This window comes from Phaenicophaeus curvirostris, chromosome 2, assembly GCF_032191515.1.
Source record: "Phaenicophaeus curvirostris isolate KB17595 chromosome 2, BPBGC_Pcur_1.0, whole genome shotgun sequence".
Lineage (NCBI taxonomy): Eukaryota > Metazoa > Chordata > Aves > Cuculiformes > Cuculidae > Phaenicophaeus > Phaenicophaeus curvirostris.
In genome coordinates this window covers 45,242,404-45,267,983 of record NC_091393.1, presented here as the reverse complement: position 1 = coordinate 45,267,983, position 25,580 = coordinate 45,242,404, and the positions used below count along the sequence as shown (strand labels likewise).

Below are 25,580 nucleotides of genomic sequence, written 5' to 3'. Positions count from 1 at the left end.
ACAAAACATTCATTAAATATAAACTAGCTTTACTCCACATCTCAAAGCTTCCCTGCAACAGCTGTTGGCTTTAGCCATAGACAGACTAAAAGGCAGAAGACAGAGGGAAGAAGAATAGTAAACAAAAGGGAAAGAAAAATAAACAACAGGAGTTAGGAACAAATGGGCATGGAGTTTGAAGTTACATGTAGCTCTGACAGGGGCATAGCTTTCAGATCTTGACACGAGAATCTACAGTGGCAGGAGTCTCTACATAGAATCATAAGATGGCAAAACATGGATCTGAGATAAGGTAGTGCTACAAAAAAATCTAAGTCTTCTTCCCAATTTACTTATTTTCCTTACCGCTTGCATAGCTCCATTTGCAAGATCCTTGGCTTCCTTGGCAACTTTCTCAGCTTCATCTGTGTTATCCTTGATGTTGGTATAAGCATTGAAAGCAAGTGTGGCATTGAAAGAGAGGTTTTTGGCTTCAGCAAGGATTCTGTTGGGATAGGAAAAGTAAACACACCATTAAACTCGCTATCAGAGCACAACAGAACACAGTATCCTACTTTTTCAAACCTAACAGCCTGTATTTCTAAGGTATTCCTTTAGAGAGCAATGATACACTTGAGATTTCAGGAGTTCTGGCATCATGTGTTTAATGACGTTCACATTTTATCTGTGTGAAAAGACATAAAACCCAATGTTTGCTAAAAGAAAAGGTTCTGTTAGATAAAAATGGATAAGACACTGAGAAAAGACAGTATAGTGCTTATCACTAAAATCCAGATAACATATATTCACAATGTGGGTATATAGGTTATGAACACAAGGGGATCATCACAGGCATGTTTGGAAGCAAAACCTATGAACAACTGTTTTCTTGGTCAGGCTGCCAAACACAGAAACACCAGGTTTGGAGGAGATCTCATCATCTAACCAAACCCTAAATGTCAATTTTGCTGACCAAAATGAAAAACATAACAAATACTTCATATGCTTTTCCTGATTAAAAGGTTAAAAACCCTTCTTGAACTGGACAAAACCAGACCTGAACTTGGATTTTTGCCGCTCTGGCAAATGTTCTAGTCATCACGGTTTATGGCGATACACAGGAGGGCAGGGATTACTTCTGCTAGACCTGTTCCAGCTTGTATGAAATACATAGTCAGAGACTGTGCGTGTATAAGAAAGAAAAATTCATTCTATAACCTAGCAATTAACCTCTCCTCTAGGGACAGCTGGGCTCCAATCCTCGCTTCAATGAGTATTTCTACAAAATGCAAAAAGGGAAGTTGTACTTCCTGGACTCCACATGCAGTTAATAAAGGGAGGGGGTTTACCTTTAGACTGCTGCTAAAACAGCATTACTGAGCTGTCTCTGCATCACTCCTGGAAAAACATATCTCCTTCCTCAACTACAGATAAACCTCACTAGACTATAGTAAGTTTTTGTGATGCTCATTTAAGAGAAACGCATAGTTCAGAATAGCTATCTAGCTAGTAGCTCAAGTACTGCTTAGAAATATGGTCCAAATCCCTCCTGGTTAGGAAGGAACTGAACTGAATTTGTCAAATACAAATAGTATTTACTTATCAGCAGGCAATTACTCCTAAGGGAGAAGCCTATTATAAATACTTTCTTGTACACAGAAAAAACAATTTTTTTTCTAGGTTAAATTCATGATCTGTTCCGTGTTCTAACTCTCAAGAGAACATCTTCACCACCAATCAATATACCATTTGAAGACTTCGGATGTGATTGGAGAGAAAGGACTCTCCCTCAATTTCTACTGTAAGACAAAATGGTACTTTTCAGCAAATTTAGTATTAACTGAAAGACACGCGAGTGCCAGTTGTGAAGACAGACATATTTTTTAATTCCTAAGACAGATGGAGACTGTATAGTCCTGTAAAGTATGACTGTTTAATGTCAGTGCATGAAGAAAACAGATTTATCCTGATGTAGGATTACACAGCACCTTAGTATTTCTTTCTCCTTTGGATTTATTTATCTGACCACATTAGAAATTTTAATATTGAACAATTTGCTTTTAGATACAGTTTTTAATTGATTCTGCATTTTTATAGCACACCTTGAGAAACTTAGGCTGATGTCTGGATCAGGTGGAAGTACACATTGTGCTGCTATATAGCAGTGAATGCAACTAAAACACTATCAGAGCATCTCTAAGGTCAAACTGTCAACCTATGTTAAGACAGAAGCATGTGCACACGCCCATTAAAAAATGTCCATTTAGCATAGCTAAAAACCTCTATCTCAAAGTATGTCTTGCCAACATTTCATTGAGGAGGTAAAGTATTCTTTTCTGACTACATTTTCTCTGCTTCTTAGTTCCTCCATGCCAACCTACCATTTATTTGGATATTTATATCCCAATTCAGTATTGTGGCTGAATGTGACACACATCACCTACTTAGGGCCTGGAGATGCACCACAAATCTGACATCTCCTAATTAAACAGCACACAGACCATTTACAAAAGCCACATTTTTCTAGAAGCAGTGCCCTTTGAATCCTTTTTACCTTGGAAACCACAGCTATCATTACTCTATGTACTCTTCAAAACATTTATTAGACTGAATATCTAGAGTAGCATGACTGCACTGCATATTTTACAAGTATCAGGCACTTTATCAGAGATAATTCTGTGCTTTTCCCTCAAAATTACAGATGTTGGCCAGAAGAAGTGTGTTAAGTGTCTGCTTGAAAGTCTTTGGGATATTAAAGTCTTCATGTAGGTCTAAAAGATGTAAGCAGCAAAAAAAAGTAGCATTGTTGACATTAGAAAAATAATACCTCTTTTTATTCATGCAGTGCTTTTGAGAAAATAAAACTTTAAAGCTATGCTGGGGACAGGTCCAAGAGGGAGAATATCCATGATCTATTTCTGAGTACTATCATTGCAAATTGCACTTATTACTTATTGCTTGCTTTCTTAAATGCAAAAAATGCAATAAAATATAAGACACTTCCTATCTTTCTCCTCATCATCCCCCCTCAACAAATCCAAAACAAAACAAATCAAAACAAAAAAATCTTACCTTCTATTCTTTCCGGGAAACTATATTCATGATGAGTTGTAAGTATCATACTTCTGAAAGGGCTATGGTTATGTAAACCAAGGGCACTGCAATTCTATTTAAAAAGGTGATAGTGGCACAGAAACTGAAGGTTCTATACATAGGTTTAAACATTTTGGTCCACGACACCTACTCATTTTGGGGGAGTGTTTTGAAACCACTAGAGCAATAACTGCCTGCCATTGTGGGGAATTTCTGACAGTAAACAAAGTAGCACCAAGATAACGGTCTCTTACCAAAATGGCAGTTGTAAAATTAAAAATATTGCTTGTTTTTAATAAATGTTTATGAAAACACATAGTGGGGTCTGTAAGACAAAGTTCAAATTTTTTTTACAAGGAAATAGCAGTAAGAATATGGTAAGTTAAACTGTGTTAAGAGTGCATTTGAGGGCACTGTTTGCAGGTAACACAGCCTACAAACATCACAAATGTATGAAAATTTACAAGAGACACACACAAATTAACCAACTGGATAGTTGTATATTCATATAGAACACTGGTTATTTGTATAGTTCCAGCGACACATGTCAGCATCTAAGAAGACTGTCCTTCAATTTCTGTCAAGCAATTTTACAAATCTGCTTCATGATTTTACCATTATTAATGAATGGCTGACTTACCCATCCAATATTGCAGATGATTCATTCAGCTGGGCTGCATGTTTTTCAGCTTGCAACACTTTTTCTGGAAGCATCCTGTCATGAATTTCTTGTGATAAATCATCTATTTTATCCTTCAGCTGATCAGACATTGACTGTATCTTATCTGCAATGCCTTCTACATACTGAAAATGACAGAAGAAAGGCCTTCAACTGGCTGAGTGCAAGCATTCTGTAGCCCTTATATATATGAGGGATTATCTCAAAACTTTCCCAGGCATTAATATTTCAGGGGACTGATATGCAAAATAAATGGCTGGACTGGAGAGCAGAGGGGAGAAAAAACAATATTTGAAGAGCTACTTGGCTCTCTTGAGCTTAGTAGAAGTTTTTATTTTACAATTAAGGAACTGCACAGTTTAAAAGCTTACAGACTCTAAATTGGATTACTTTCCTAAATGTAGATGCATACATAGCTACATTGTAATTATGCTCCACAATAAAAATTAACCAATGACAGAAGTTTCAGGTTTCATGAGCCTTTGAATGACTCCAATATATTTTTGCTTATTAAAGTATCTTAGGAAGAACTATACTTTTTGGAGACTTGCCATTGCTGTTACAATAAGCCATCTCAAAGTGTTTCTTTTTCCATTTCTTCAAAAGGCATTTTTCCATTCATTATCACAATTTTTAATGCAAGATGGAAATATTTCCAGAATCAATGATATTCCGGGATTATTATTATTTTTCTTTTAGCCAAGGCACTGATCTCAAACTCTGTGGATAAAACTTAAGGCAGAATTTTCAAAAACATTATGCAAAAAGAAAGTGCAATCATCTCCTCTGCCTGATCTATCTGGACTTAAAATTGTTCCCACAGGCAACAAATTATTTCTGAAGTTTCCTTCTGATATGCACACACAGTTTTGTGAGGATAAATCTACATGTAGATCGCAGAGGCAGAGTGAGATTGTGAATGGGTCTGCTGAATCTGCAATTCTAAAGACAAAGTCAGTACCGCAATCACAATACTATGTTCATAAAAGAAGTCAAAGTCCATGAAAAATTGTGACATAGCTTTTTATATAATCCAATGAATCATTTAAATCTCAAAGTTAATGATTTTTATATACCAGATTAGCTTTTCTGCCATATAGCAATGGAAAAATTATTTCTTCCAGTCAAACAGTCCAACAGTGATAAATAAAAAATAAATAAATCAGGTGTTACTTTAATTATCTATTTTGCTTCCATAATGATGTTAAATTGTACTAATTCTCAGTAAAGGATTTTAAACACTCACCTCTACAGCTAAGCTGATATTGCTAGCAAGTTTGTTGGCTTCATTGAGAATATCATTCCCTTCCTGCAGGCTTTTTTCAACATCTTGTCTGCCATCTTCTACAGCTTGCTTCTTTTTCTATAGGACGTGTTCACACAAATAAAAATATGAGTTGTTTACTAGAACCAAGATGCCAGTTCAAATACCAGCATTCCAATACAAGTCTGCATTTTGTCACCATGCCACAATGCCACTTCTGGAATTCCTTTAGCTTTCAGAGCAAAGACAGTGACAACAATAAAGCACATTTAGTGCAAGATATGTTTTCCTTTCCTCCTATCCTCAGCTTTGTACCCTTCTTCGACACAGTAGGTTTTTTTGTTGCTATATAACAGAGGTCACTGACTGTAGTACTACTGCAAAATGAATCAGCAAGAAGTTAGAAATCCTATTCTTTAGCCAGATGTACAAGTTCCTCATTTTGACAATTACCTTCTGTGGCTATGAAGGAAAAATTTATCAAAATATTTTGCTGCTTTCCTATTTACGCCCATTGGCATTTCACTAACTACTGAATGTAAAAAAAAAAAAAAAAGATGATGGTTTGGAGCAACCTTAGGATTCTCGATTTTCCAGCTAGGAAAAATACCACATATTGTGTAATAAGGATGGGCTTCTGAATAAGGAAGTGCAATTTCCTATGCAAGATTCATCAAGTAGCACAGATTAGTTTGATACAAGATCATGACATTCTAGCATTAAGAGTGCTGTGATGGCTTCTTGGTCAAAACAGGCTCAAAATAAAGCAAAAAACTTCCTGAAAACAACCTGGTGGGCAGGACTGCTGGAAAGGATGCCTATAGGCACTCTGATACTGTAATGCAGAGAATGTTTTAAAAACTGAGATAGCAGGTAATTTCTCCAACATTTATTGTCCAGCTTTGGGAAGAAAACACACAGAATAGATCACTTAACTTCTTTAGAGCATGGTATTGCCTTAATTCAATCAAGCCCACAAATCTCTGCTGAAAACTGTGGTCTCAGAACTCTAACTTCACCATTGTATGTAAGGCAAAAGCTCATCACGTTACAGTCAGAGTTGAAACCTTTATCTTCATTAGGTTGACTCTGCTCTTTATGTTTTGGTTAAATGCCTGTTAATGTACAGTATAATACATTCTTTACATCTCTGCAATTAAAATTAAATCAAGCAGACCCCTCTGCTGTGAGGGAGATAATTTGTAACAGCTACTAACTACAGAGGATACAGTTTGATTTATTACTCTGTAATATCCACACATCCCCTTCAGTCTTCTTCCCAGAGGTTGGAGAGGGAGATGAAAGAGTAAGTTTTCTAGGAGCAAATATATGATAGGAAAGATTTTAACTGAACTCCTACTTAAATCTTGAGCATAGGATTTGAATTTTTCATAACTATGTATACTGGGATGAATTTAATCTCCTCCAGAATAATAAATCCAATGTACCCTCCACTCAAGTGTTTAAAAGCAGATGATATTATTTTGATAAAGCTGTGGTGTAATTCTACTTTTTAAAGCAAATGCATTTCCCCATTCTGAGGAACACGTTTCCTTTCAATTCCATCAGATATAGTTATATTTTAATAATATTTTTGGTTAGCTTATATTTTTGTTTCAAGATTTAATCATGCAAAATTTCAAACTTTTGTCAGATTCCAAGTAATCAAGCACACAACTTGTCAGCACTCACCTCTACCGTTGTCATATTTTTTTGGTTGACTGCAGATAAATGATCAGCCTCCCTAATTTTACTCATAGCTTCTCTTAGCAGATCTCGAGCATCATCAACTTTGGTGTGGTAGTCTGCTAGCTTGTCCCGGACCTCATTTTTGAGATCCTCATTTCTCTCACTAGGCTCACCAAACAATTTCTTCACCTTGTCCAAAAGATCTTCTGCATCCCTGTAATACATCACCGCCCATGAAGGTGCTGAGTTTGTATTCCCGACACCAAATAATCCAGTTATTCCCAGTAACATTCAAGTGAAATAAATTTGTAAATAAAACCTCAAAGTAACTTTCAAGGGAAAACATGCTTAATAAAGTGAAACAACGGTTGTTCTTAAATCCTGTCTTAAAGATATTTTTAAATGCTACTAAGGTCCTGATTGTGAAGTAGAAAATATTTAAGCTGCAATTCTTGACATCTGACTAGTAAAGTGAGGTTTTCTGAAACATTTTAACCTGATAAAAATATTTTTTTTCCTTCACATTAAAGTCACACGTGACACAAATTGGATTCCTACCTTGAACTGAGTGGGACAGACAAACTGATTCAGATAGTAAAAAATCATAAATCATACATACCTTCCTGTGAAAGAAACAAACCCTAGGATCCTTAGTCTTATGACTATCAGTAACCAAAGAATTTTGCTTATCTAAAATGAATTCTGAGATACTTTTAATAGACTTTGGCTACACAAAAATAGCAAGTTTACAAATGCCTCGTTTTGGCAGAGGATACAATATCTCTTGATCATCAGAGAGTTGCTGCATTCAGCTTCAAAGGACTGGAGTACTGGAGTCCTTAGGTCCTGTAATTTCTCTGCCTCACTATACCAGACCATTGAATCAGTTTCATGAAAAGCAACACCACTGCGTTAATGCAATGATATGAGAAGAACAGCAAATGATGCTTTATAAATAAAGAAAAATCCTGCGTAAACAGGAATCTGTGGGATTGATAATACCTACAGAAGAAATCTGTTTTACTTCCACCTAGAATAGATTAAGTTTTTTTCCTGTCTTACTATGACAATGGGTCTGAAGAAGCTGTGTGGAAAACTGGAATTGTAGTCTCTGAAAAATACTGCACTTTGGACTATCTATACTCAGTTCCATTAAAAACTTTCTAAAAATAAATAAATGCAAATAAAAAAATATCTGAGAGATAGAAAAGATATGCTGCCACTGGGTATAATTTAGATGAAGGATCTGAAGTGGAGCCAAGAAACGACGAATTGCTACCTTAGCTTTAGGATTTTCTGAGATGGATTTCTGTGCCCACCCCCCCCACCTTTGGTTTTGATTAAAAAGAAATTATTCATGTTGTGTATTTGCTACTTCTGAGGACAAAATATTTAACCAAAAATTAAATCCCGATATTGAGAATGTGTCACAGAAGAAGTAGAGAAATGAACTCAGGATTTCTCCTGTACCTTCACTATTGTTCTTTGTATAAGCAACTACTGTCTTCTGGCAGATTTTAAAACCTCATGACTCTGCAGTACTGGAGGAACAGTACAATACAGATAGATTTTCTTTTTATGCCCTTGCCTCATAGCACAGTCCAAGTTACCTATTTGTCCAGTAGTCTACCTCAAAACTCCTTATTGGTGCTCTAAATACATCACTTCCATATTGGGCTGTTGTGCTGTTTCCTCTCTGCTCTTTCTAATGATGTACAAAGCAATAAATCCATGTAATCCCTTGTTTTATGTACAAGAATTTCTGTGTGACTGGACTGCACCAGATTTCTTGCACATTTAAATTTTGTTGCTTTCACTGGGTATCATCCTAGAAAAAGAACAAAGCTATTCAAAATGTCTGAAATGTTAGAAGCAGCAATCACAGGTCTAGCCTAACCCCTGGAATGCTGTAAGATCTGGATCCTCAAAATGAGTACAAGGAAACAAAAGAAAGATTAGAAACCGACGACAAAATGATTTTATAAAAAAAGTAAACTATATATATGAGAGCCTAAAAATGTTAAAACTGTCCTGTCTGGAGAAGAAATGAGAACTATAACAACATAAGTAGCATGGACAAGGTGATCAACCATCCAATGTCTTTCCAAATACAAACATGAGAATATTCAGGCAGCAATGTCAAAACACAGGAAGCATCTCTTCAAACAGAAGATAAATCTGGATGGCAGAAGTTCACAGTGGCTCAAAAACCATGAGACAAATTGATGGAAGAAAAAGTCACACAAAAATAAAGTTATTCAGCGTACTAAAGAGAAAGAATCCTGGCTCACAGTAACCCTTGATTACAACTCAGTGGTATCCAAGAAAATGTGTAGGAATGTTATAAAATATTGAAAGTTTTACTTCCTAAGTATGAAAATCAAGGCAGTTTACAACAGAAACTAGGGTATTTTTAACATGCTCTTTTTAAAGAGAAATTATTGACTTGTGTTATTTCAGTACACTAAGGCAATCGAATTTCACACTTGATTTGGAAAGTTTGGAGGAAAATAAAAGACTGAAAAAGCTGCACATGTTAGAAAAGTTTTGCCATCTATGAGAGCAAGAAGACTTCACTTCATTTGTCTTCTTCATTTAACTTTTGAAAATTCACTGGAAACACAGGAGAGGTAAGAAGAATTGACTGATTCTTGTCATTCTGTTCTTGGATGAAAGCAGAATACAATCACTGCCAAAAGACATCTCACTAAAGAGTAAAAATTATTAACCTTTGCAAAGTGATCATGAGGCTTGCAGAGTTATTCAAAAGTAAAAATTTCTAAATGAGTCTGTAAAAATATATGGGAGCATACTGAAGCACACTTATGCATGTATACACACAGTTTTAAGAATGATAAATTTTTCTTCATTCTTTTTCCTTACACATATCCTACCCACTATCTTATTACATTATTTAAGAAGATTTAACACATTTTTCTTTAAGAGGCAGTACTTTATAAAAGATTTTCAGAAAATGTTATCTAGGGACCCTTCCTCCCCATCTTGTAATCCACACTGAGTAATTTTCCATCTGTTGAGTTCAATGCCAAAATTTCTTGGATCTCAATGACTGCTTATAAAGAGGTAATCCTATTCTTCAGATAAACCATACAACTTTGATAGAAATCAGTGAGTATATGCATGTATTTCTTAGTATAAAATGTATCCCTTTATCAGGAAACAAAAATACACACATTGCACTTTTCGGGAAGAATGTTAAAAGAGAAGTTCTCCTATTTTAGCTATTGCACTAGAGCAGGAAATTATTATATGCTAATCTGACAGTTTGATGTTGATTGTAGTATTTGAGGACAAGGAATATCTCATTTGAATGGTCTTCCCCTGGTCTGCTCTAAAATTGCAGGCAACACTTTAAAAGCTTTGGGTAAATTTTTCTCATCTGTACTTTTTCCTGGTTTATTTCCATGTGTGAGTGAAGAAGGGATAGAAGGGCTCAGCAGAATCAGAAGAAAAAGCAATAAAATGTTGTTTTACAATAAGTTTGCAATATATCCTTTCTCAAGAGAACAGAAAGTAGAATTGCCAGAATTATGGGAAGAAACATTGTACTGGTAGGATTTTAAAAAAATTGTCTGGTTTATGAAGTGTAAAATACACAGTGCAAATCTGATCCTATACTGCTTGGAATTCTTAGCTAATCTTGTATTCTATTTATGTCCTTACAGTAGGCATGCACCTGATAACTGACATTTTTGGGCCTGAATACCCCTATATCAGACAGTTTTCTGAACCATCACAACTTCAATGGACATGTCTCTACTCAGCTAGATTACCTGCTTCTGGCGAAGTGTTGAGCAAAGCCTAGTTCTAGGAATAAGCCTGGTCTGACTGATACAGATTTAACAGACTACCAGAATCTTAACTTCAAGCCAAGTATTCTTCTTGATCAAGTACGTTTTCAGCATTTCACAAAATGCTTTATAAAGAGTTGGCAATATAATTAAATATACATATATAGCTTTTACAGATGGCTAAATAGCCAAACCCTGAGCTTCCAGACTGTGCCATAGGGTTGGAATATTCTGATCTACACTATTCTATATACAGCAAAATATATCCTTTTGAATGTCTATGCTAATGGAAAAACTCAGCAGATAGATAACATTTTTATTAGACTAATTAGTTTTCCAGAAAAACCTCCAAGTTTCTAGACAAGCCTTTTGGTACGAAAGCCATTCATCAGGTCTGAAGCAGAAGTTCAAACTAACCGAGAAAAATTGCTTAGAATTCAATTAGAAATGCCACTGGTACCTGTGGAACAGAAAAGAAATTTCCTATGAATTGCTTTCCACATATGTAAACATTTCCAAAAATACAAATGCTATATTAAAAGATATGAAGTATTAGACTTTGCTTTCCTTCACATTTCTGTAAGTCTTGAAAATTTGGTTGTAAAAGATAACAAACACGTTTAGAACGTCAGATATCATCACTGCAAAGCTGAAAACTGAAGTACCTCTACTCACTTTAACTCATCTTGAGCTATTGTTTCTTGCATATTCAGCTCTCGACCTCTCAACTCTGTGATCATTCTTTCAGCCTCACTCTGCAGTTCTGGAAGACTCTTCTCCAAAGTCTCATCTTTGGTTCCGAGTGTCTGGTTCAATTTTATAGCGTCTTCATTTGCAGCTGCAGAGTGGTAAAAACATATAAGTTGGGAGTTAGTGAATAAAAATAATAGAGAGGTTTTAAGTATCTACTCATCAACACTATCAGCAAGTGGAATACAACTTGCATGGGTTATTCCTGCTGTGAAATATGAGGGATGGTTGATCCAATGATCAGTAACAAATGAGAAAATGATAAAACCATCAAGCCTTTTCGTATGGCTTACTTTTAAGCACAATAATTAAAGTGAAGAAGTCTTTATATCCAGTATAATAAATATATTGGTACCCTTCTCTCCCCTTCCCTGCCCTGCTGCCCCCCAAAAGAAAGAATTTGCACTGAACCTCTGAAACAGCAGAAGATACCGTGGTATATTGCTCAGAGAACTAAGGAGTAGGCAGTACCAGCAATGAAGATTAGATTCAAATCACTTATGGAGAACTTGAAAATATGTCATTTTTAGCATTCAGACTTAACAATGCTAGGACAAATAAATGATCAGGTTATTTTACAAAAAGAAGTAGAGAGGAGTGAAGGACGCTCACAGATGTCTAAACCCGCTTCTGTGTTTTGAAGCAATGCCCAGAAATGGAAAAGAAGGATATGAAGGTTGGAATATAGGACAGTACTCTGCAAATGCATTATTTGTTTAGAACAGCTAAATTACTCCTAATTGATAAAGCTGTACATACGGTATCATATTCAAGGATTGATTAAAATCATTCTTCATAGCACACCAGAACATATTAAAATACATGCTTTCAGAAGCAACCGGGTCATTTACAACAATCAGTTCCATCTTCCATTTTAAAATGTACTGCTGCCTTTTCACAGGTGCAGGGCTCCCAATTACCCGATTTCTCAAAAATAGCACAGTTCCTGCTTGCATGGTTACTTATGAATATTTAAAATTGCATCTTTAATCAAAGAAATTAAAAATTTGTTTTCCAAATAAATTACTATTTCATCCACAAATCGTGAAAGTTTAGAGTAAATGATGAAGAAAATTCTAATGATCTCTTCAATTTGCTGGTGAGAAATGAGATTTGGATCTTTAATCAAAAGTGGTTATGTGTGGGGTAGTGAGGACCGGAAAAAGACTACACTTTGTTTAAACGGATCACAGGTCACTTCTGTGCATTATGTTATGTATCATTTCTAAGTTACCTCAGGCCAGGAATAAGCATATAAAAATTTTTTTAAAATGTGGAATATAGAAATAGTAATTTAACCTCCCTGAATATTTAACTTGAAAGACAAAAAGGATATGTTATGCCAGCTTTTATTAGTTTTGGAAAAATGCATACCTAGCTTTATGTTTCTCCTACATCCTTCTCTTCTCACAACAATCTTTACTTTCTAGTTTTAGCATACTGCAGACTATAAGAGCAGAATCCAACGGTGGTAAATTATTTGGATGCACTCACATAGATAAACACAAGGAAATGCAAAGCAGGGGAAATTTCATAGCTCAGAGGGAAAACTACTTACAGGTACTCAGAAGTTCAGAAAGTCAGCAGCAGTTCTGTAGAATTGTATGAATGGTCAGAATGTGGTCATTATAACAACCCACTACAAAATTCCCTCTTTTATTAATGGGTTTTTATAGGTTGAAGAATTACTTGATTCCCTGATGTTTAGGAAAGCATCTGTCAGATCTACAATTATGTGCTTTTGAACACTGGATTCACAAGCATTACTTTCAGTCAACAAAAAGAAATAGGTCTTACATGGCATTTCATCCTGAAGTTGTTGCCTACTGGCAACAAGCAGTAGGTAGCGCAGGGTCACAGATACAGGCCTGCTTACCTAGACATCCAAAGTACTGTAACTTTCAGAAATCTGTAACCTAGGTATAGGGGATAAGGAATGGACATAAAGAATACCGGCAAACTGGTTGGTCAACTCAATTGGAACGTCATGATTGAACACAAAATCTTTAAGGAACAGTCTAGAAATATCTTATATGTCAAAAAGAGCAAAGACAAAGAAGGTATAGGGCAAATATGCCCTATTTTAAATTAAATATCAAATATTAAAATAATCTAGTAACGGCTCCAACATAAGATGATAGTTTATACCTAGTTTTTGAAAGATGGTGATCTTGAACAGGAAAACAATAGAGAATGGCAATCAGAAGTAAAGATACAGAAATTAGCACAACCAGAAGAAGAATATTTTGAAGAACTCAAGCTGGAATGGCCAGAGAACTACTGTTCTAGAAACTTGAAAGATCTGGTGCATGACACTGCAAATCCAGGAACACTGGCTGAGAACAAGCAAATGTAGCATCTTTTTCGAAAAAGCTGGAATTCCCCTGTTGCCTGAGAACTTGCTTTGGAAGTCAGTGGAAACTAGGTTATGGAATAAATTAATATGTTTGGGGTTTTTTGTCCTAAAGGTAGCACATGTCAGAATATACAGTATACAGTTTAACAGCAAAACCAGTTGAAGATACTCATTCACGACTAGGGGCAGCGCGGCTGAGAGGGAAGGAAGTCTAGTGAAAAAATATGCTTCTTAGGAAAAGTTATAATATAGTCTTAGTGGAGAAGAATTGGAATGCTATGCAGAAAGAACTGGGTGACCTTCAAAACTGAAGTAATTGGATTGGAATGATATTCAATAGTAGAAAATATAAGGTTGTGAACTAAATAACAGAAATTTCAGCTCTAGAATTTTTGTTGCCAATTAGATATAAGGCCTGAATGAGAACATATTATGAATGAGAACTATATTATGAATGTCCAATGGCACCCATCTGTGAAAAAAAAGAAACACTATCTCAGAAGGTATTAGGAGAGCTGACATAGCAGTTTTACTGCTACTGATGTGCAAGACACTGAAGCAATCTCATTTCAATACTTGTTACCTGTACTCAGGAAAGATGAACTTAAATTTGAATAGGAAGGAAATTACATGAGGGTGAGCATGAGATCTGGGAAAACATGTTTCAAGATGTTTTAGTCTAGAAAAAACAGGACTGAAGGTGAATATGATTCCTCTCTTCAAACATAGCTGGGGTTGGAGGAAGGAGGAGAAGCATAAGGGAGAGCAAAAAACCCAACTACTTCAACTATAGAATAAAGTTGGCAAAAGAATACATGACAATAAACTAAACATTAATATCTTTACCCCAAAATGAGTAGGTTTGTAGGTATGGAGAGTTTTGAAACTGCCTCCTATTTAGATTGTGTGTATTTGCGGGAACTACTTTGAAGATGAGGGTTAGAAAGTTGACGATAGCAGGGGTGCAGAAGCAGCAACCCAGGAAGTATATTTCAATTCTGTATTCTCTGTTTCATCTGTTCTTAAAATGTTAAATTGGTCACTAGGCAAACACATTGATTTTAAAGTCTTTGTCTACTTCTAAGATACCGTGTAAATTTATTCCGGCCCCCAATGACTTCTAACTCTATACTTCCTATTGCTAAACCTGCTTGAGGACACTTCTGTTTGGGTTACAAACGCTAGTCATAAACTTTGAGGAATAAAAAATTGGTTTAGCCCTTGTCATCACAAATTCATCTTGAAATATGATGATCCTCGTCTTTTGTTTAAAAAACTTCTTGAAAGCTTGCTTAATTTTTCTTGACAATTTTCCCTCACTCTTTACATGTCAAATCTGCATATCCTGAAGATATCCTAAACTGCTCTTCAGTTCAGCTACAGGGCATGAACTAGGATGTGTTACATGAAAGCCAATATAAAATAGATTTTACAGCACTTGGACAGAAATGGAAGCTCTCCCTTTCAATGAAATGGACCTTCAGAAGCATAACTACTGAAATCAGTACTGTAGTAGGAATTTTGAGGAAGAAGGAATAGATCTGTATTTTTCCAGTTAAAAACCTGCTTGCAATTGCCAATAATTTTTATATTTTTCAGCCATAATCTTATTTAATAGTTTCATGCAATATATAGGTCTTGCTATACAAAGCCATCTACAATAATACTTTTGCTCATAAGTCTTCATTGTATTTGTAAGTGCAGTGAATCAGCATGTGGAAGAAAGAGAGTTGGCTCCGTGCCACTACTTAGGCAGGGTTAGGAGTCACTTGCAAATTTCAAGCAGCAGATGTTCATTAACAGCAAGTAGTAATGTATTTTTTAAATAATTTTGGGGAATGAAGATAAAGTGTTAACGTACCAAGTGCTAAACTTACATTAAGCTTTTTTAACAATACATGTTTTTAATTGCTTTGAAAATAAACACAAGCTAAGCCCTGTTAGTTACTCCATCATAATAGCTTTTCTTCAAATAACAGCAAAAATCCTAAAGAAACATACTCAATATTCAAGTAGTCTTTGTTCATAATTACCAATGCACTATTTATATAAAGTACGTGTGTAGATTGCAGAAAGTCTGAAGATAGTTGATCAGAGTTTCTTAACTCAACATTTAAAACATACGTTTCTCAGTGAATAAAAGTTTCCTTAGTGCCTCTCAGACCCCCATTCCCACCATCCTTCAGTTTTCTTGAGAAACAATTGGCATATTTTTCTTTTTCCAATACCTTCAGCAGCTTGGAGAATGCCTTTGACAAACTGTCCAAGAGATTTCGCTCTGTCATTAGTCCTCTCAGCATCCTGCCTTGTTTGCTCACCATCTGCTGTCACCTTGGTAACCTAGTGATCCAAATTCAGGAAAAGTATAATTAATAAACAGGACAAGGCTGCATTGTGTGATATTCCTACTGGCTGAATCCATGTACAAAACTTTCCTCAAGCAAAAGGCAATCAATGAGTTATTGATCAGATGCATAGGAAGTAACATCCTCTGTTCAAGTACACAATTAAATTTTATTACCTTTTCCTTTAAATGTAAATTGGAAGGCTTTATTTTAGGTTCTTAGAAACCCTTGTTTGTGTGCAACAGCACACAAAGGGAGACAGGATGAAATTATTTACTGAATTTGCTTAAAGAAATATTGCTTGAAACTTCTTAAGAGATTCTTTGGGGAATACTTTCCACAGTTTCACAATTGTGCACTTTTTGATTGACAAAGTGGAGCAGGTATCATGAACTCTTTGCTTGCCCCCCCCGGACGCATTCTTAAAGAGACAGCTAACATCAACAAGACAAGAATTTTAAATCAATACATTAATTATTCCAAGAAATAGATAAAAAAATATTGCTCAAAGTTGCTTGTTTCTAACATATCAGGGTGCTCAGTAAAATATTAGCTTTATATAACTAAATACTTTTTTAATTTTATTGAATAACAGCAGCAGCAGCAGGAGGACAAAGACAGATAGCTGCTGTAGACCTGAAAACATGCTAAGCAAAGGAATTATCTTAAGACATTCAAGATCTCCATTTACAAAATGGATTCATTTTTATAACAAAGCAGCTGACTATTTCAAGTAAAAAACTTGTCAAATGGCACTGCAAAGCAAAAAAAAATCCCATTTCTTCTTTGGGGATTGCATTCCAATGAAATATCTCCAAGTAGGGCGTTACAATCTTTCTAGTCTCTGGGAAATGGCTATAAGGTCAAGAATTCAAAATGAGCTTAGTTTTTTTTCTGACTTGAGATGTACAAACTGTTTTTTCAGTTATCCCCAGCCCCAATTTCAATAAAAGTCAAAGAGAAATGTTATCACTTTAACACATTTTTTTTGCCTGATTAGCTTCTAGATTGAAGCCCTCAAGATACATCAATATAGCTGGGTTTCTGCAATGAAATCCCTGGCACTCATTACCATACAACTCAGAGTTTTCATCTACTTCAGAGTAGTTATTCTGAAAGTAATTTATATGAAAATTGTTCAGATAAATATAATTATACAGTAAGAATTAAGACCTCATATTGACCCGGGGGTGGGGGAGTTGTTTCCATTTTCATCCCTATGTCCTAGAAGGACATGTCTTTTCACATTTATACAGCTTTAAGTACACATTTTACTTCCTGTAAGATTTACAAAATCCGTTACCTATGTGGATAAAGAACTAAAATATTGTCACAGTGAGCTGTAAGAAGCAATTGGGAAAAGAAAAAGGCAAAAGTACAGAATAGTCTGGATGGACAACTGCTCTAACCCATCTTGGCATTTCTGATGTCATTTCATTCTTCAAGTAATTGAGAATTACCTTATTATTTACTGTTAAACCCTCCACAATCAGCCTTTCATTCTTCAGGTTTTATTTGCCTGGAATTTTCACATTCACTTTTATTACCTTCTATACTATTTCTGAGCTTTTTGCTACAAATGGTGTTTTATAACTTACATATACTTTTCTTAGTTTTGATTACTTTTTCCACATCATGTTAACTCCAATTGGCCACTTGAACCTCTCAATATTTATGACTGAATGGCAGGCACTACATTTTTGTGCACATTAATCTGTCATTGAACAATTTTCATTTACTCTCGATGACAGTTCTCTTCAGTGCTTAAATCCCATTCAGCTCCACTGAAGGCTTTCTGTATTTTGCCATAATTTGCTTTGCTGAAAAATAACCTTTCATTTCATTATCTGGTCAAGCTTAAACTCCAGAAACCAAATTAAATGGCAAACATCCTTCACACGGTACCTAGCCATTCCATGGCATATTGTTTCCATTTGTTAATGGAGTACTATTTGTCTTCTACATATTCAGTTTTCTACAGTTCGCCATTTGTATGAGGTCAGCCTTCAGCATCTACTAAAGGTTTAAAGAGGCGCAACATACTCTTTCTGGGGCAGCAACAAGGAACAGGTAGACTGGACCCAGAGCAATGATTCGGAATCTTCAAGAAGTCCAGACATAGATAAGGAGATGCCTACCACGGTAATCTAGAAAAGAGAGTATCATCTGAGACCAATGAACCAGCTTGGACGACGTTCACAGGTTCTACTTAGTGATGAAGTTTCTGTGGAAAGCTTTGTCCCAGTCTTAAGACTACTAGCCACTCAGCAACTTAGACTATTAACAAGTATTAGCAATTACACACACATTTTTGTACTGGTTTTGTTTGTGTGTTTAGTCTGAGTTATTAATTAAGCTATGAGAAACTCCTCTGGGGGCAACTAGGGGGGAGCCCTGCAGGAATTTTTCCAGTTTATGAGCTGCAGACCATAGAAGGAGTAAACACAGACCTCACTGTACAGATGGAAGTTCTTGGCTCTCCCTCCAAAAGCTTTCAACTATTGCAAACTAAGTTGCCTTTGCAATTACTTCCAGAAATGTTTGAGCTTGACAAACGCAGTGGAATGGGCAAAATGAAATAGTTTACAAAGTTGAAAGAAGCATTTCAATCGAGAGGACTGTTTCTGATCCCTGACTTTCTTGAAGGTCCTGAAGGTACCTAATTAGAAAGAAGGAGGGGGTTTTGACTGAAAATAGTGACCTGAAAAGAAATGAAGAGTCTGAGGCCTGCCTCTGGTGGCAGACGTGGCAATATGCATGCAAACAGGTAATTAGTGCAAGAAAGATGTCAGGATCTTCTGTCTGACAGAGTGAATGAAGGAAAGAATATGATGGCAAAAAGAAAAGGGAGTTCTGCACTGATGTAAGGAATCACTGGTTGAAAAAAGAACACAAGAAATTATGTGGTTAACAACTATACCTTCATTTGGAAATGAGACTTGAACACACTATATAAGGACTTGCTCCTTTTGGGGGGATATTACACCTATTTATAAATATAGAAAGAGAACAGTAGGACTTGCCACCAGTTGCCACACACAGGCAAAAGGAAAAAGATACTAAAAAGAGGGACCATGCAAAGTAAAAATTTGTCTTAGCCTATGACTGAGAAATTTTAATACAACAAATAAAATCTTCCCTGCTTGCAGGGCTGTCGTGAATTAAAAATCCCCATGAATGTAAAACTATCAATAGTTACTTCTGGCAAAAAAACCCAAAAGATCAAACAGAAGGGAAAAAACAAGCTTTGTTTACATTCACATTGAGACCATATATAGATAAATACCTGTATATGCATTTGTATGTGGATGTATAGACACACAGGTACATGCATACATATGCAAAGACACTAAAGGTACTTTCTTATCCACAGCTCATGATATCATAGGACTTTTTTCAAAATTTAATGTAGTCCACACAAACAAACCAGTTTCTCTGAGAATTTTAGTTACATAAGCCGTGAAATATTTTAAAACAATACGCTAAGCCCATGTAAGATTTAGATGAATTCTCTCAGGTGTATATTCATCATTAGAGTAATCCACATCTTTCTTATTTGGCTATTTCAATGCAGGGGAGCACAACTCACGAACATTACTTTTCCTAGTTCTTCGTATTTTGGACAGCTGTAATTTTCTTGTGGTTGGTCCATTTCCCTACTTTTTTCTCCACTAGGTGGCACAATTTATATTATTTTCTTAGACAATGTCTTTTACTAACCAAAATAAGGTCTATTTTGAAATAGAACTTTCCTAATGAAAAGAGATTTTCAATTGAAATCCTGAAGGCTCTCAGTTCCCTGAAAAATGAAATACAGAATACACAGATTTAAATAAACTCACACACCTCATGCATATATTTGAATTCTCCCTTTAAATATTTTCCCCATTCCAATTATTCCAATGATTCACTGACTTTTAATGAGAACTTGTTATCTGTTAAACCAGGAATTCCATTGCCTTGCTATAAAATTTCTTTAAAGTAAGTGAATCAGGCCAGGCTACCACTTGCTTTACAGCTCAGGGACAATCAAGCCAACACAACAAAATGGAAAACGAAACTGCAAAAGAGCAAAATTTTTCCTATAACATACTTGAGATGGCTAAGCACTATGTAACTCTGAATGAAGCCAAGCTACTTGCATTGCAACAGGCAGTCTTAAAAGAAAATGTGTTGACAAGTCATTTGAGACAGTCAGACTTGGGATATTTGAAAGTAAATATGATGAAATGATGTTGCAGAAAGCAGATAGCCTTACCACAGACAGTACTAATGTTCAGAAGAAAAGGAAGGAAACCAGGCAGTTCAGTTTCTGAAAGCCTCAGCCAGCCAAAGAAAAGTTCTGGACATGTGAGAAACTGTGTGGTAATCCAATGGTTTTGTTGTTACTTGGTTTGTAACGCAACCTGTAGCTAAAGTCACGGGAAAGCCCATAAATGCAAGAATAAGAACTCTCTTTCCTCTAGTATCAGCTTTTCCAAATAAGCTTATTCTTTGGTGCTCTGTATGAGCATTATAAAGTTTTCTTACATTACTATAAGGTTTTGCAGAAAATACATCTCAATGTATTGGCCCATAAAAAGAGGTTGTTAGAGGACTTGCTGCCATTTCAAACACTGAGAAGTATCTTACAATTCATCTATTCATTCATGTTTAATTCATATTCAGGAGATTTCTGTCATTATGCAGCCTTAACCAAATCCATAGACCCCAGCGTGATCACAGACTTACTCTTGTCAGTAGTTCATCCATTTCTGTCACCAGGGTATCCAGATTTTCTTGTGCTAGCTGAAGAAGTCTCTCTGGCGCTCGCTGAGGTGAAAGCAAATGCTGTTGGGGAATAGAAGAGGGAGAGTGAGAATCTGTATTTAATGGATCTCAGTGCTTCCAAATATTGTAAAGAAGCATCATCAAAAGTCTCCCTTTCATTACAGTATGCAACTCCCTTTTGTCAGTGACTCTTGTGTCACATGCATACACCATATTTTTCTCAGGAATCTTGACAGCTTTACATAGTTCAGTGGAGAATCCATAAGTACGGCAGGGAAGACACAGTATATAAGCTAGATAACTGCTTTATGGACCATCAGCATGAATACTATTTTGTTTGTATGTGACATCACTTTTTCTGTACCGGCAGTATAATTCCTTGCATACACGTACACAAATTACTGCTGTGAGATTTATTTATTAAAATAAGTCAAAATAAATAACTGTAATAACTATTTATCAATCAAAGTAAGATTGAAGTAATTAAATCTTTTCTTTTTCTGCTTTTCTGAACCTACTTATAGCTGTATGTTTGAACAGATTCAAGTACAGCTGTACTGAAGCCCTGTTATTTATATATGTGTATACTGTGAATATACCTTTAATTCTTGTGTGACATTCTCAAAACCATGCAACATTTTATATGGAGCAGGAAGTGGACCACTAAGGTTAACACTGAGGATCATCTGGTTTAGCCGATCCAGGTCACTGAGAAGCAGTCCTGTGCATTCATCATCACAAGCTAAGGGAAAGAACAGCAAAGTTTATTAATTTCCGCTAAATGTTTAAAACATCTTTGAGTTAGAAATTTCATGGCATACATACAACACTGTGAGACGTAACAATAATTTCAGAGAATTTACTGCAAAAAGCATAGCTTGAAAAAAATGGAATAAACATCTTGGGGACAGGAAAGACCTTATTACTTAGGACTTGGTAATGGGATATTTTAGTATAAACCATGAAAACAAAATCAGTATGCATACCTCACAAAAAGAGGAAACAACACTGCCAATAGGAGCTAGTCAATATAAAATTCTAAATTAGACAAGCCATTTAGATGGAAGTCTGAGAAAAATGGATTGGTAATCTGGAAAACCTAAGGAGCAATTTAAGAAGAATAGTATGGTTGCGGATTTGAATGTGTGAAAAAATTAATATTACAATTTACATACTTTAAAATCATACAACAGCATGGCCAAGCATGCTAAACTTGTAATGCAGACAGTTAAATGTACCTGCAGTTCAAGTAAAAATACTGATAGTTTTCTTTTAAGAAATGCTTATCCCTACCTACTTTTAATAACCAATTTATAAGCTTTTCATGTATGCTTCATTTCTTGCAAATTCTCTCTTTAGCATGCAAAACAGTGTGCTGTATATACTGAAAGGAGTTTGTATTCCCTCACCTCCTGCTTTCTATTAACTATAACAAGAAATTCGGAAACCCTTAAATTCTTGTATCATTTATGCTGAAGATCAGAAAAATCTTCATCCTTTAGGACAGAGATGTGAGAATGTTTTTCTGTTTCCCTGCATAAAGATGCATACATAAGCCCTACATAAGGGTGGCAAACCTAAACAGTACCTCAGGACGTGGAGCAGCCCATGAAACAATGAATTAACCAGTGTTGAAAAGAGGAACTACATCAAATGAGGACCACAGTTGGGTAGATGAGACAGAACTAAGCTACTTGAATATGCAGTCTGAAATGTGCTGTAGCTGTGAGAAATATTTCAAGAGTCTGATTTTTCAAGACTAAATATTTCTTTGTCTAGCTATAAAAATGTCAGGATAAATTTGTGTCTAACATTAATAAATGCAGCACTAAATCCAAATAATTACAGCAGTGCAAGCATCTAAGAGGCAAATCATGCAGTCAGTATTACAATAGTCCAGCAAGCAAATAATGCAAATTAATGCATTTTCCATTTCCACTATGCTTTCCCATGCAAAATATGTCCTGTAAGGATTTTGACTTACCTCTTGTGAGAAGCCCCTCAAAAGTATGCATGCCAAAGAATTATTTTTTTAAATAGTTGCTCAAGTATTAAAGTATTTTTTTAAATAATTGCTCTTTTATTAAAGACACTATAAGACGGTGGACATCTAACAACTTATTCCACCTTATGAAAAGAAGATAATGTGCAATAAAGGAATCACATGTCTGAACCACAATGTATTCCTCCAAATGAGTGATAGATCTAACATGCTTTTGCTTTTAATACATTCATTGCTGCTAGTGTTACAGCTAGGTAATTGTTGGTCTGAGGACAACCATGCAATCTCTGATATGAGGTGGTATCCTATGATAGTCAGTGACTCTTTGGTATTAGTTTCCTGTTGCTTTAATACAATAAAAAAGTATTGACCTATTGCTAGGCTCATTAATCTGTTGGCTACTTCCCATTTTTTCCCATTTTGACAGTGATCTTATATCAAAAAAAACCAAGCCATCTTCTGCCTTCAGAACAGCTTTAAGCTTTAAGCCATGACTGCTGGTTTCAGGGAGTTTGCATGATGTATCTTCAAAATCTCGGAAAATTCATATCCAGATCAGGGTCTAAAGTACTGACTCATTATTTATTATTATAAATTATTTCATATTTTATTAAGCCTCATTTGCTGGTTCTGATGCATACTAGTACTAGCTATGTTTATATAGTGCTTGGATCCAGCAAAAGACATTGGAGAGTGGGTCTAAATTCAACAGGACCTCATGCGCCACGAAAAAGGTGAACAACTGATAGTTTGTCAACTTCTAGACCAGGTAGAGCTGTTTGTCTCTTACTGAGCTCATGCAGACAGAGAAGCTGTTGGGCAGCACAGAGTTAAGTTTAATTCCTACAGCTGTGCCACGAGGGCTCACAGCTTCTGTTAAACTCGGAACACAGAAGCTAGTCCAGTGCTTCACAGATCTGGTGTTACATGCAGTATCACTTTTTTCATCTCACTCTGTGAAGGTTTGTGATAAGAAGCTCCCATCTCCTGCTGAATTAAGGACCCTGTAGGAGCTACAAGATGCTTCTTTTCACAGATTCTTCCAAGATCTGCCTCTGACAGAGACATGATTTCTGCTTAGTTCTGAATTTGGGAGGGCTGAGGTCATGGGGCTATTCCTTATTTTAGGGGCAAATCTTGATTCCACTAGGACCAGTGGCTAGGAATTTCCTTGTTCTCCTGGGTGCAGAACTGAGCGGCAGCTGGGAAAAACTCTTTATCATTGCAAGCACCAGTCTACTAAGATTACAATATTTAAGTGTCCAAGATCCAGTAGTAAAGGAATCTGATTATATAATTTTCTCCTTTTGCCAATATTGAAGATATAAATTCATAAAGATCTGTTTGTTGACTGTAGTAGAGCCAAAGGTTCTTTTCTCTTTTCCGCAAGACTGAGTTAAAGAAAAATTTCTAACAATGAAATATCTGTTTGATCATCATTGCTTCCTGTTCTCTGTTAATATTGTACAACAGAACCACATTGACTGCTTTATATTTAGGCTTTTGCTTGACCCCAAGGAACATTTGTGGCAGAAGCATACATCTGAGGAAAAGTTTTATAGTTTGGGTTGCAAGAGAGTTCAAAATATTGAAGCTAATATTTTTTTTGAAGCCTCCATTGTAGTTATGACTGCTACCCTGAAAGCATTCAGAACTTGAGTTCTGACTTGCCATATGGTTAACAATAAAGCCCTGAAGTTCTCGGTAGAATAATTTTTTCCCTAAACACTGCACAGTAGCAAGCACAGTCACTGTTCCAACAACATTGCAGTCCAAGGTTCTTCGGTTTACGTAAAGCAAACGCTACACAACTGAAGTGAAATGGAATGTCACCAGCTGTAACAAAAAAACTCACAAAAGAATTACTAAAAAAACTCATGATTGCAACATGCTTGACTCAAGCTCCCTTGTAGCTCCTTCTTTCCACTTCACGTTGCTAAGGTCAAAGCTCTTTAGGAAGTTTGAAGAGAGCAATACATTCTTTAGCTTGTTTATATATTTCTAGTGTGTATGTATAAAATATGAATCAAGAATAAACTAATGATCTCAGTCTGCCTGAGCATGCTGTGTACAGATGAACTGAGGAAAGGCTGCTCCTGTCAATATACGTCTTAAGTACTGCAGTAATTATAGGCCAGTCAACCAAGTCGCCAGTTGACAACATTTAACAGAATAAACATTACATGTATTTATTAAAGTAAAAATGAGTGATGCACAAGGGAGCATCAAACATTTAAAGGACAATTCATAAAAACACGTAAGCATTAGAGAAGATCTGAGAGAACTGTGGTACTTGACAGTATACAAGGATGCAGGCAGCACTGTTTTAATAAGTTTGCAATTGTTACAAGTTTTCTTATTGGAGACTGCCTCAAAATGGAAGAGAGAGACAGGATACCAAGTGGATTACTTGAGACCAAAAATTACAAGGAAGTTTTCATCAGCAGAGTATTATAAGAATCTGTACACGATGACCTAGATGGTCACTTCAGCTGAGGAAATAATCCAGTTACTAAACATAATAATGCAAAAATTTAGAATTTTTACGACATGTAGTAGACCATTTAGACTCTTGTACTACTTATTAAAAAAAAAATCTACATTTTGGATACAATTTTATATTCCCAAATGTCATCCTAGAGAAAACAACATTGTTCTGTTCTAAGAATACAAAGGGAAGTGAATTCTGTCTGTGCCATTCACCTGTAATTATCTTTCCATTGTTATTTAGCAGTAAACAAATTCTCCTTTGTACAGTGGCTTTTAAAAAAACATATATTCTTTTTCCATTCTACCTCTAGCTTTCTAAAATATAACTATTACAACAAAGCACTGAAAAGT

At 35.7% G+C, this 25,580-nt stretch overlaps 1 protein-coding gene across 1 annotated transcript in view; it reads right to left on the bottom strand.

Moving 5' to 3' along the window:
- The window catches only part of LAMA2 (laminin subunit alpha 2), a 362,543-nt gene that overhangs the window by 67,452 nt on the left and 269,511 nt on the right, over positions 1 to 25,580 (bottom strand). Inside the window, exons 33-40 of the mRNA XM_069851862.1 lie at positions 21,337 to 21,479; positions 20,699 to 20,797; positions 15,851 to 15,962; positions 11,192 to 11,354; positions 6,708 to 6,918; positions 4,998 to 5,114; positions 3,713 to 3,876; positions 346 to 484 (exon numbers count right to left, since the gene is read on the bottom strand). Coding sequence (XP_069707963.1) covers positions 346 to 484; positions 3,713 to 3,876; positions 4,998 to 5,114; positions 6,708 to 6,918; positions 11,192 to 11,354; positions 15,851 to 15,962; positions 20,699 to 20,797; positions 21,337 to 21,479 — 1,148 coding nt within the window. The remainder of the gene's footprint in view (positions 1 to 345; positions 485 to 3,712; positions 3,877 to 4,997; positions 5,115 to 6,707; positions 6,919 to 11,191; positions 11,355 to 15,850; positions 15,963 to 20,698; positions 20,798 to 21,336; positions 21,480 to 25,580) is intronic.